The following is a 13,903-nucleotide window of genomic DNA, read 5'->3' as shown; positions in this document are numbered from 1 at the left end:
ATTGGAATCAGTAGATAATATTGATATCAGTCGATACCAAAAGTGGTGATATTGGTATTGTTGGTTAATGTTTGCATTAGTAGACACTAAAAATGTGGTATTTGAGGTGGTGATTTTTGGATCAGTACATTCTAAAGGTCGTGATAGATCGGTAGATCTAGAGACAGAGGTGGTGACAGGTGGTAGATAATAGTGTGTTGGGTGACACTAAAGGTAGTGATAATGGTAGTGGTAGATACTTAAAGTGGTGATATTGGCATTGTTAAATAATATAGGCATTGGTAGACACTAAGGGTGTGGTATTGGTAGTAATAGATATTAAAGGTGGTGATTTTATGATCAGTACATTCTAAAGGTGGTGATGGTGGTATTGGTAAATAATATTGGTATTAGTCAATACTAAAGGAGGTGATACTGGTATTGGTAGATAATATTGGTATCAGTCAATACTAAAGGTGGTGATACTGGTATCAGTAGATAATATTGTGTTGGGTGATACTAAAGATGGTGATAATGGTAGTGGTAGGTATTTAAGGTGTTAATACTGGTACCGGTCTATGATACTGGTATCGGTCTACATTTAAGGTGGTGATTTTGATATCATTATATTGCTGTTGGTAGACACTAAAGGTGTGGTATTGGTAGTGATAGATTTTTGAATGAGTACATTCAAAAGGTGGTGATATTGATATCGGTAGGTGGTAATCAGTATTGGTAGATACTAAAATAAATTACATTTATAATGGTAATATTAGTATTGGTAAATAATATCAGTATTGGTCATTACTGTAGGTGGTGATATCGGTATCGGACTAGAAAAGTTCGATTGAACCAATCAATAATTATAACGATTTATTCATTTATGTGGTATCTAAATACACTTGAAAGTCGCATTCATCTGTAAGAGGAAAAAAATAAAACACTGCCACACACTTGATGCATAAAATAGTAAACCGTTTTATTTTTCTTTATTTTTTTTAAACCATGCCACTGAACACCGACGCATACAGAGTTTGTGCCTGAATCCACACTGAGAAAAACACTTCCACACACACTGTGTTACAAAGCTGTAATGAAGAGGGATTTTTTTTTCTTTTTACTGCACACATGGCAAGAAGAACAACCCTGATTGGACACCAGGTCGAGCTTTGATCTGGCCCTGAGGTAGACACACATTGACATAATCTAAACAATGCTAATCACATCCGTCTAGGACACATCAAATAAAAAGGACATCTGCATCATCACAACATAGAAAGATCAAAGAAAAGGAAAAAACAAAAAACCCAAACAAACAAAAGTGCTCTATTTCTTTTGGTCCACCGAGGAAATCCATTAATAGTGCATGTTCATGTAGAATAGATACAGCGAGTGTGTGTTTTCATGGCACTGAGTGTTGGTGGCTACTTAAGACAGCGGCGTATTGCGGCCACACTGCGCCAAACATTTTGCTGTACACACTGCGGTTTTTTCGTCCAAAGATCTCAGTCCATTTTCACTTTGAAGGAAAACTATTTTGAGACAAACGCGAGAACTTTCACATCCAGGATTGTTTCAGGAAGAGCATCGGGCCACAATGTTGCCGCTGCTGCTTCCGGGTTTTACGATGTTTTTTTTGGACAAAGTGAGGATCTACAATGGCAGTCTAACCTTTTTTTTTTTAGTTAAGTAACAATAAACAAACACCCAGGAACGACGAGCAACAGCACAGACCCGCGTACTTCAAGCACATTGACGCTCCACTTATAAAAGAGGCACGAGGGAGAGGGACCTTAAATCGGACACTTATAAAACACACACTGTTTTTAGATGTTTTTTTCTTTTCTCAAATCATACCAAAAAATGTAAACAAATAGCAAATTACCGTAATACAAAAATACAACATGTTCAAATCTATAAAGGCCTGTGCTATAGGCTCACATCAGGGAATATACAGTAACATACAGTGACAGTTTGTACATTACAGCTACACTAACGACTGACAATAACCTGCTCGTTGTGACTCAACATCAGAATTTTCTCTTTTTGTAAAATAAAAAAAATCTCTTCATGTTATCTTTTTTTTAGAAAATTCTTGATTTTGTGGTTTTTATAAGACATCTATATTTAGGTAATGGTTAAAAAACTACACATAAAAGCCCTGTTGAGGCGTATTCTTTTTAAAACACACTGTTTGACCATTTAAAATATGATTTATTTTTTCATTTATTTGTTAGAAAAATTAAAACTACTTGTGGATGAATGAGTTACTGTACTACTATATAGTAGTATAGGATTTAGGATGTCTATAGTATACTACTATAGACTTCATCCAAAAGAGACACTGCTTTTGTGTGTAAGTGACGTCAATTTTTTTTGGTAACGAATGTAATAGCCAAACCCAAAACATTGCAAAACAAACTTGTGTTGTGATTCAAACAAACACACACACACGCACATTAAAAAAACAAAACAAAAAAAACACCCACTGCAAGAAAGACAAAGGCAATTAAAAGAGATCAAGCTTGTGAGGTCAAAATGTGGCAGCCATTCAAGTAAAAACATGCAGGAAGTGACGTTAACTCCAAAATAAAACGGCAGGAAAAATGAAATAAAAACCAACATCTGAGACGAAATCAGGAGGGAAAAAATGTCACAAAGTTCAGTCAAATCGAGCCTTGGTGGAATATTTTTAAACATCTACTGCACAATCAGAGAAGATGATGCTAATGCTTTTAGCGATCAATTCAAAGAGCTTCTGCTCACACGGAGACGTCGCAGCCACTGTGGCATTGATTCACAACCACAGTGGATCCATTAGAGAGTTATTATGTGTGTGTGTATGTATGTGTATACATATATATATATATATATATATATATATATATATATATATATATATATATATATATGTATATATATGTATATATATATGTATGTGTATACATATATACGGTATATATATATGTATGTATGTATGTATATACATATATATATATATATATGTATATATATATATATAAATGGAGGTGTGTGTGTGTGTGTACTTGAGCTCACTCTTCACTGTCAATTACTGTATCTCAAACAACTGTGGTTATAGTTTTTATTTAAAGACGCTGAACACTTTGGTGTTTTTATATTTACTACGACTAAGCTAATGCTGTGTTCACGGCAGACGTGGCACAGATTTTTTTAACGCGCCAGGTTTACGTACAGAGTCGATGCACGGATGTGAGTAGACGCAAATTTTGAGTAAGTCGGGGCACCGCCAATTGTGCAAACTGTCCGGCAAAAGTTGAATTTGGGTTTTACAGGAAGGTCAACATTGAGATTCTCTGGATGACTTCATGTATTTGCCAGCGAAACAAAAATGTAACAAAAAGGAGAGGGCATGGAAAATGGTCGGCGAAAAGTCGGTGACGCCAACTGGCTAAAAATGCAGTGATCCTGTGGCGCGGAAGTTTCGTGTTTGGCGTGAACGCAGCATTAGGCTGTCACGTTTTCCAAATATCAACTTTGAGAAAAAAGTACATGATGTGCAATTCCTGTGAAGACATTTTAACATTTGAGTCAGTAGATTTGTTCGCTTACTTTGCGATCTATGGTGTAGAACTGGAAATATTACCAATTGACTCTTACGACTTTTTTCTTTTTAGATGCTATGTTGTCGTGATTGTCCTCCGATTTCACAGCAAAACAACAAAACTGTAGCTACCTGATCTGTATCGGGCGGAAACCCGATTTGTGCTACACGCGGCTACTTCCTGTTACGGGAGCTGACAGTACCCTCCGCTGGACCACATGGAAATCACTTCAGATATTTTGAACGCATGTCCGAATTTCGGATAAAAGAGTGACGGCTCTTTTGTAAACTTTTAAGTTTTATCACTTATCAGTAAAGATAACCAAATTGATAATGCGGGAAATCATTATCGGCAGATCTTTTGTGTACACAAATACTTCTATCATGTCTCTCAGCACTGCATTTTTGTTCAGTTTTCAAGACATTTTTTTTAAACTCTTCAAGGTCCAGTGTGTAACATTAAGAAACTGAATATACTACACATAAAATAAATGTTATGCTACAGTCGTGCTTATGTGTACAGTAAATCTGGATATAGGAATTGGATAGAACATTTTGAGTTTACGGATTCAAATTTACATTCTGGACCCTACAATCAAACTAGCTCAGTGTTTTGATTCTTAAATATCCAGTGTTTAACATTACGGAGGTTTTCTTAACTGATACCAAATAAACCACCCATAAGAATGTTTTATGAAGTGTAGAATTGGTTTTCAAAGCCTTAAAATAACTTGTGCACGTAATTTAGGCTACTTCTACTGTTGTCTAAATGGACAAAAAAGTCACAACGTCACCAACAAGAATCTGAACTCCTGTTCTGCTATGTTGAGATTTGCAACCAGGCTCCGGACGATACCAGCTATCAATCTCACATGTGCCGTCTGTTCTCTTTTAAAGTAATAACGTAATTTGCTAAATTGACACTGTTGCCCCCCTAGTGGCCATCAGGAGGAACCCTAAGAATACTACTTTCTTTTTTTTTTAAATTTACGTTTTCTCTGGTCAGAGTGTGACTTATTTTGAACCAGAATTTTTACCTGGCAAATAAAGAAGACAGCGTCCTCTCTGGTATGTGGAGGCCACCATAATCCCCAGACAGTCTTGGGGAACGGTAGGAGTGAGAGGAGTCGGTGTTTCTCACCATTAGACGTCACTAATTCTTACACACTGGACCTTTTTAAAGAAACATTAGCTTTTTTACCCAACTCTCTCTCTGTGTCTGTGTCTGTGTCTGTGTGTGTGTGTGTGTGTGTGTATGTGTGTATGTGTGTGTGTGTGTGTGCGTGAGGTCCAAGTCCTGCTCAGACATAGCAGACGTACAGGTAAGTCTTTTCTATCCTCCAGTCGGCCGGGACGTCCTCTGGCTTGTGGCCCTTTATGTGCTTCTGCATGGCGGCAAGGCTCGGGCAGAAGTCCTGGCAGATGGTGCACTGGTACGGAGACGCTCCGTTGTGCGTGCGCAGGTGTTTGATCATGGCCGAGTAATCTCTGGACCGCTGGTGACACAGCTTACACTCAAATGGCTTCTCACCTGGAAAAAAAAGCAATAAAGGGTTAACCTTGTTGACCTGATGACACTGGATTCATGTGAGTGTATGTGCGCTTTGGGATTAGACCTGTATTGGTTTGCCTTTAGTTTGACATTAAATATTGATAATGTAAGTTCATCATCCTCCACAAACGTGACGCCTCACTGACCTACAGTATATGAGACACCTGATTGAACAGTGTTTGGCTCAGGATACATTTTTCTGTCTTCTCTGAGAATGTTGAACAAACCAAATGTGACCCCTGGACAAATACTCCGGATCTTATGGTTCATGGTTAAGACTGGGACTTAATCGACTGGAAACGATTCATCGATTATTAAATTAATTGTTAACTATGACTAGTTTGAGTTTGAGTAGTTTTTTTAGGAGTTAAAGTTTCTCTGATTTTTCGGTTTCTTTGCTCCATATAACAAAAGCAATAGTTAAAACTGAAGTAATTTTGGTTTGTGGACTAAACAAGAGATTTGAGAACATCATTATTTCCAGGTTTGACAAACATTTTCTGACATTTTATGGACCAAAGAAAATAACACGATTCTCAACGTTTTTTGACGATTTGTAGACCAAACGGTAAGCAACATATTGATCAATTATTAAAATAATTGTTATCGTTAGTTGCAGCTTTAAATGATTCTGTGATTATCAAGATATAGCAATACATCACATTATCTGTCTAACTGAAGAAAACTAAACTCCCATGAAAAGTTCAAAGTGCAGGATTTCTCTATTTATCCTTTTATTATTATAATATAAGAAATTGTTAAAACTGAATCATTTTGGTTTGTGGACAAAACGGGACGTTAGAGGACATCGTTATTTAACTTTTTAACATTTATTGACATTTTATGAACCAAGCGATGAGTTAAATGAGAAAATAAGCAACATATTCATCGATTATGAAAATGATCCTAGTTGAAACATTTTGTTGAGACAGAGTCAAATATTAACTCCAGTGCATGAGAGCGAGTGAAGGTAATGCAGGGTTCACAGCTTAAAGAGATGCATTCAAAGTGAATGCCTGTTCAATTTTATCACTTCTCGAAATACACATGAAGTCCACTCACTAAATACTTGCTAATGCTGCCAACTTGTGGTCATAGAGGCACCTCATATTAGGTAGTAATTGGAGTAGAAATAAAAAAAAAAATCCGGTGTAATTTCTGACTTTGGTTCACATAGAAAAAAAGTACTTGAAAAGCAGTTTATTTCTACTCGAAGATGTGAAAACGGGTCAAAGAACATCTATAATTAGTTTTTTAAGAGACACATTTCTTAATATGCTGGACACGGTTGTTGTGTCTAATAAATTTCACTCCGACACGAGCGCTTTCATCTCCACATTAATGTACAGCGTGTGAATATTTACAGCAGCAGGTGCTTTTTCAGTCATAATAAAAACCACAGTCGGCCTTTTTTTCCTGAGCCTGTCGATGTAATCCAGTGCAACAGTGGAGGCTCTTTGATGTCTTATTGATAATTTACGAACAACCATGAAGACGCACCAGACAGACTGGCTGTAAAGACGAGCGTTTTCTTCTTTTTTTTTGGTACGATCAAGTCATTGTTTGGATTTTGAAGTTTTCTAAAGTCAAGATGAGTAATATTTGCTTTCTTTCCCCTCTTTAAATTGTAAAATATGAAACCAGGGCTCGACAGTAACACATTGTTAATAATATAAGACTGTAATGATTAGTGTAAGGATCATAATTTACAAAAAATAATGAATGTAGTGAAATATTTGCTCTGAGAGGCAAACTAATAAATTTTGGATTCCGTAAAAGGATTCCACGTTTTAATTGCATTTACTACAGTCATATAGTAATATAATGAGTCATTTAACTTACTACATTTAGCAAGTGATCAGTTCATTAAAATTATATTTTTTAAGCCTCTTTCTCATTAAGGTATAACTGGACTTTTGAACCCAGGTGAGTCTGAATGTATTTCCAGTTTGTGGTGTTCGTTTTTATGACGTCACAAACACGCTGTAAAATAAGTCAGACATCATCAGTGAAAACGTTACTGTTACTTGAGTCCCTCTCTTAATCAATCAAATTTATCTGAATGAGGAAATCATGTGATCACAACTGGCGCTGCTGGATAGAAGTGCTGGAGCGGAATGGACTGCTTGTATCAGAGCGCTTATATTGGAGATTTTAGAGGCAGTCTGATATAATCCGATACTCGTTTTTTGGCTGATATCGGACCGATATCAATATCGGATCGGGACATCCCTATTGCCAAGTCACTAAAAGTTTAACTTTCATCCAAATGCTGATGATTTTGATGATCTATTTCATTTATTTGAAGGTGACATAGACCGGAAGCTCCAATTAACACTGCGTTTTTGTGTGTACCTGCGTCATTACCTCGTTTATGAAACCCTAAAGTTTCAGAACAAACAGTTCAGCCACTGCTGAGAAAATAGTGTTGTATTGTTTTCCTGGGCTCTGCGAAGCGGATCGACACTTCCTTAATTTGATGTCGTCATCAGAAATCCTCACCACCGTAGCGCCTCCCGGTGCGGGCACTAGTCCGGGCACATCCGGTTGCGTACATTCAACCGCAGAAGAAGAAGAAGAACTAGTCTCGTTGTAGCTGCTGAGATGCAGAGCATCCACCGTGCCAGAGGGGGAGCTGTGTATCTGAGCGTTGGCCTATCTATTACGTCACTTCCAGGTACCTGGCCAATCACAGGACAGTAGGAAAGCTCTCGTTGGCTGGGCAATCACAGCAACTGTTTGGTCTGAAACAGCGCGGCTGACGAGAGCGTCAGCGAGGAGATATTTTGATCGGCTCGTTTGCAGCGATTAGGAGGTTTTTAATCATGAAAACAAGTTAATATATGTAAGTAGACCTCCATAACTAACATATATGTGTGATACAAGCATTCTATGTCGCCTTTAATATTATACTTTATACATTATTATTGAAAATGCTGTATATAGTTGCACATGGAGGAATGGAGGAAAAAAGGGGAAATTGGCTAAAAATATAAGCCAAAAGATTAAAATAACTGGCACTTACTGCCCTTGGGGTTCCCCTGTTTTCTTAAAACTGGCATCCACCCATAATCAGTCAACCGCCAATGCTGAGTAATTTGACCTCTTATGCTGAGTCATTTGAATTTATGCTGACTCATTTTTAACCTCTAATGCTGAGTCATTTAACCTGAGTGAAACACATTCCCACTGATCAAAAACACTCCCATTCTCATCACTGTTCTCTGTATGAGTTAGTTAACATTCAAGACCTCAAACAGTGTCCGGGTTCACTGCAGCAGGTGGCGCTCTAAGGCCTTTTTTAATTTACAGATTATGTTGAAACTCGACTGTTTGATCCCTCTGGAAATGTTTAAATGTGAATTTTCAACTGAAACATTAACTGGCAAACTGTTTTTAAAGACATTACCAACTTGCCTCACATTGTACTACTACCACAGAGCAGAAAACTTGAGTGAGTGTGTTTTGTAGTCCGGACTCTCACCTGTGTGTACACGGTAGTGCGTCTCCAGCTGGTGTTTGAGGCTGAACCTCTTGCCGCAGCCGTTGCACTCGTAAGGCTTCTCTCCCGTGTGGATGCGTTTGTGTCCTCTCAGCGTGCCGTCGTCTCTGAAGCAGCTCCCACAGAATTCACACTCAAACGGGTGATCGCCTGAAAACAGCAACAGAACCGGCCCGATATCGTGAGGCTAAAATGAACAAAAACATGTACATTTCTAGCAAAAATGCTTTTCGAGTATTCAATAGTATCAGTGTAGTGTCACAACATTCAAATATTCCCAACCTTAACGTGAGCTGAAGCATGTTGAGCATTCCCCGTTATGTTGAGCTAATGGGGTAAATATAGTTTATTAAGAGCGTTTAATGAGATTTTATTCTCCGTATGTCACACACATTTGTCTAAAAATAGTCTTCATAACAAGTTGGTGATTTCACGTGTAAAGTTCACATTGGAGCTGTTATTTAGCTCCCTATGATTTACGCGATCCGGAAAACGTGGATGGAATCGCGGAATTGAGCAATAAAAGTGGAATCAATTTGACACTTGAGAAATCTTGAGGAACTTGTTATGATTTGTGTGAAATTAAGTTTTCTTTTGAAATTGGAAGAATTTTTAGAAAAAAATACATTTACTAAATGAGTTTATTTTTACAAGATGTGATAGTTTAGATTAAAAAGTTGAGTAGATGATGAAGATAAGATGTTTTGACCCAAAATTTTGATTGCTTCAACTCCTGATTTTTAAAAATCTTTCTACTCCAGTCACCTGTTACCTGATTTGAGGTACATCTATGACCACAAGGTGGCAGTAACGGTAGAAATTATTTAGCTAGTGGACTTCATGTGTATTTGAAGAAGTGATGAAATTTACCAGGGTCTTTGAATGCATCTCAAAAAGCTGCTCCCTGCTTCTTCTTTGATTTACCATATACTAAAAGTTAATTTACCGACATTACTTTCCGAACTTGGCTATCCATTACAACAGCAGTGTTTTATTTAGTTAATTGTAAATTCTAGCAACAGAATCTCTTTCAGGTCATATTTTTTTCCAAATAAAGGCTCTGAATTCTGCATTAAATGGTAGTTTATTTGTGGAGATATATAGAAATAATAATCGATACTCAAGTAGATTGCTATGTTCCTTCATCTCCCCTCTCAACTCAGGAAGCAACTTCACAAACCCTGACATAGGATTCCAAGATGGCTGCCACTCAAAATAATAGTAAAAAAAACACACACTGCTACTGTCACTGGTCATTGTATGGCTGCAACTTTATTCATTATTATATTATTGTTTAGTTTTTTTCAATTAATCCAGTAATCGTTAGTCCACAAAATGTCAGACATGTTGCTGCACTTTGGAGTTCCGCCTTTTCCTACCATCTATTTTATTTTATTTAACATTTAAATGTCTGAATCGAGATGCTTTTACGAATCGTCAGTTTTCCCCCCACCTCTACAGGACAGCGGTGCGTGTTTATCTGCCGTAGGTCAAGGCGTCTTGCGGCACTTTGTGCACATGCAAATGAAACCGGGGGTGGAATTAAGCGCTTTCAGACGTCGCTGACGTGATGACACCAGGATTCTCCTCTTGGCCAAGGTCTCTTAATAGCTAATAAAAGTCCAGCGGTCATGTGCCCGCTGTGTTCTCTATACTGTAGTTAATCCATTTCTCTCCTGCGCTGAGGGTTTGACTCATCTCCACTGACCTATGTGCCTCATTATCTCAGTGTCCACAGCAACAGCCAAGTCGGAGGATACACTGCTCTCCTCATTACAGACCCAATCTCCACAATCCCCTCCCCCCCTCCACCACCCCACCTCCACCACCTCCTCCGTCTCTCTCTTCCCCCAACTTTGCTACAGAGCAGATGACATTTACAAAATGCTACTTCTAAAGCAGAGTGGCATACAAACAAGATCCGCCGCCGCTGCCATGGCCAAAAACTCCCTTCACTTTCTGTCTCTTCACATCAATTATGTATTTCTGCTGTCTAGACACCGAGCCAAGCTGACAGCTGGGAGTGTTATTTAAGGTAAAGGAAGGGGGGGGACATCTTTTCAGTAAATATCCCCGCGTCTCCTGCAGCACTAAGACTCACTTCCACTTTCACTTTTTCCCCACTACAATATTTATTTGTGGGTCTTTTTCTCTCTGCCGTCATTTTGGCTGAACCACACCGAAGTGACAGCCGAGGATTTGCCGGAGCCCACAGGCTTGGCCCGCAACCCGAAAATATAAAACGGGATGAAAATTGCCCAAAATATGCACCGGCCATAACGGTACAGTGCTGTCATCGCTGAGGTGAGTCATCGGAGAGAGAGAGAGAGAGGGGGGAGGAAACAAAGGAGGGCGGGAGAGGATGTACGTAACATCCACTCAAACCTCGGAGCCAATAACCTGAGGAAATTAACCCAAATACAGAAATAAGTACCATCGTCTTTGTGTCTCTAGACACGATTGTATCACGTAGATCAAGATTTTTGATACTGTCACATAGTAATATAGCTTTTATGACGTATTGTTCTACTTTTAAAGGCTGTCGCAGAGCTGATGTTGATGTTTTTGTCAGATAAATTAGATAAAAACATGGAATAAACATAAAAAAATTTGTAACACAACTCAACAGTTTGAGCAGAATTCCACCACATTTACAGGCAAATGCATCGTTTCTTACACAAATGTTACACAAATACACCGGATATACACAACTGTATATTAAGTATGTAATACAGGCCATAGACTGCAGACTTTACTGTATGTTTGGAGATATATTGTATTTAAGTCTATATTACAGTTTTTACAGTGTACCTGACTTCACAGCGAGAAGCACAAACCTCTAAAAAGAAAATATTTTCATGTAGAGACGGGTAAAATATTGACAATATTTTGTCAAAATTGTGACATGAGACAAGTTATGATGTTATATTTTATACTACAGTATCATGAAATGGCATCATTCCTAGTTTTAAAGGCTGTTGCAGAGCCTATCAAATATTGTGATATAAAATGAGATACTGATTAAAAATACATTAAATCTCCATTTGCAACTCTTCCTCAACATTTAGCCTGATTAATTATTTATTTATAGCAGAATTTGACCACATTTTGAGACGAATGCATGATTTCTTACACGTTTCTCTTCAAAAATACACCATAAATCTGAAATCTAAAGTTACCAACTGCACATTAAGTATATAAGCTAAATCATGAACTGCTATACTCCAGGAATTACTGCAATCTTTTTATGATATTACAGTTTTTACAGTGTATCATCATTGTCCCATGAGACACACAAACAGAAAAAAGGGGCACACATTTCCTTTCCTGTGATTATTTCAAAATAAAGGTCTGGTTGCGTTCTTCTAGTTAAATGTTTGGTCTGTGTTTGCAATAAATTTAATTTATTAGAATCTCATCATTGTCTCATATGTGTCACTGTTTCAGACTTTGAGCCGACTCTGATTCTGTCAATAGTCAACTTGAGATGATAACCTGTGAAGGCGTCGTGGGGTTGGATTAAACCACTTTGTGGGCTGTATCCGGGCCCCCCGAGGGCCGTACATGTTTTGCATAAACAACGTCTTACCCGTGTGCGAGCGCAGGTGCCGTTTGAGGGTGGTGTGGCTGGGGAAGGGCCGCTCGCAGTGGCTACAGATGTAGCTGTGCATGCCCGCGTGGACCTCCATGTGCTGCTGCAGGGCCTTCTGGGTCTGGAAGCGCTTTGCACACAGCAGACAGAACACTGCCATGTCAGTCCCTGGAGAAAAGGTGCACAAGCAGACATAGACAGACGCAGTTATTTCAGTACACAGACACAGACACAGGCTTAAGTGGGGAAACTGGGTCACTTCAACTTTGTGCGAGTCCTCCGAGGGGAAGAAGAAGAAGAAGAAGAAGAAGAAAAAAAAAAAAAAGCGTCTTTCAAAAGAAGCCTCCACCTAAACTAACTCCCCGAAAAGCCCAGAGGCACTTTTTCAACTCTGAGTCTTTATATACCGTCTATTTTAACACCATGAAATGTCATTGTTTTCTCGAAGAATTCCCCCCCCCACACACACACACACGCGCACACACACAATGCACAGCATGCCAATCACACAATCAATGGCTCCTTCCCGGTGTGTTAGATGTGTAATTATTCTCTTCATTCCCCATCAGGAGTCAGTCGGGCTCCAGCCTCTGTGTCTGTGCTCAAAGAGCGGCTGATGGTAGCTCCACCCTAAATGATGCCTGCGCCGTGTGCGCCTCTGTGTTGAATGTTAAGTAGTGATATCAAGCCATTAAAGGCAGGACTGCAGGAAAAAACACAATCCAGTTTAATCCTGTGTGTGACCTGGCATCTCTTTGGGGGCTGCTTTCCTGTTGCACAGAGTGTGGTGAGGAATACAGATATGCAGCCTGCTGCCGGTCGTGGGGGGAGTTTGAGTTAAAGAACATTAAATAAAATAGAAAAATATGGCCGTGTGAGGACGATGCACAGGCGTTTTGTAGAGTCTGTGTTTGATCGTCAGGCTGCAGACGCCAGAGACCTCGAGGCCGACGACATGTTTTCACCCGTCAGTTGCAACTGGACGTCAACGTTTTTGCAACAAGAGTGTGAGGCTTTAATGTGAGATTATGAGCTCCTTATTCCGCTGTCTGCTCAGGTTTGCAGATCATTTACAACGCGAGCAGGTCCCCGTCGCTCCTGACTCGGATTCAATCAGACATCTCCAGCGGAGGATCATTAGTAAACAGAGGACTGTGCCAGCACTTCATTGGAATTCAAGTGGGGTTGCTGTGTCGCATTTAAAATGCAGTCTGATGAGGTCCACTAAATCAAATCATTTGTTACTGTTATTGAAGTGCCTTGAGGCAACTGGCAATTAAATTGGAATTAACGCAGGGAAAAAGGGGGGGATACAGCACACTCATACTAAAGAGGGAAGACACTCTGGTTTTTTAGGTTCAATCAAGTTTAGCAGACGTTCAGGAGCAGAGAGACAAAAATCACAAACGCCCTCTGTGTGGTGTTTACTAATCCACGAGTCAAAGTCCAGCTCAAAGAAACACTTTTTTAAAAGTTTTAACGCATGGTTCTCAAACTGTGGTGCATGTACCATATGTGGTACGCGAGCTTCCTCTGGTGGTACTTCATCAGAAATACTGTTCTTCTGTTTAAACCAGAGTATTAGGGGTGTTATATCGTCGTCCTTTCTCGCATTTTACAGGCCGTGAATCGGCCGTGTGATTTCGTGTCATTAAGAGGTGCAAAATTGTGACTTTTATATTTTTCAGGTCGTAG

General features: G+C 39.1%; 1 protein-coding gene and 1 long non-coding RNA gene across 2 annotated transcripts in view; one reads left to right on the top strand and one right to left on the bottom strand.

Annotated features, from left to right (window-relative positions):
* Positions 1-13,903, top strand: part of LOC131462877 (uncharacterized) — a 59,834-nt gene that overhangs the window by 18,078 nt on the left and 27,853 nt on the right. The gene's annotated exons all lie outside the window — the stretch shown is intronic.
* The window catches only part of zbtb16b (zinc finger and BTB domain containing 16b), a 37,816-nt gene continuing 26,904 nt past the window's right edge, over positions 2,992-13,903 (bottom strand). Inside the window, exons 5-7 of the mRNA XM_058634410.1 lie at positions 12,206-12,376; positions 8,599-8,766; positions 2,992-5,093 (exon numbers count right to left, since the gene is read on the bottom strand). Of these exons, the coding sequence (XP_058490393.1) occupies positions 4,864-5,093; positions 8,599-8,766; positions 12,206-12,376 (569 nt within the window). The 3' untranslated portion in view covers positions 2,992-4,863. The remainder of the gene's footprint in view (positions 5,094-8,598; positions 8,767-12,205; positions 12,377-13,903) is intronic.

This window comes from Solea solea, chromosome 7, assembly GCF_958295425.1.
Source record: "Solea solea chromosome 7, fSolSol10.1, whole genome shotgun sequence".
Lineage (NCBI taxonomy): Eukaryota > Metazoa > Chordata > Actinopteri > Pleuronectiformes > Soleidae > Solea > Solea solea.
The sequence above is the reverse complement of the archived record's forward strand: the minus strand, read 5'-3'. Positions and strand labels throughout refer to the sequence as shown.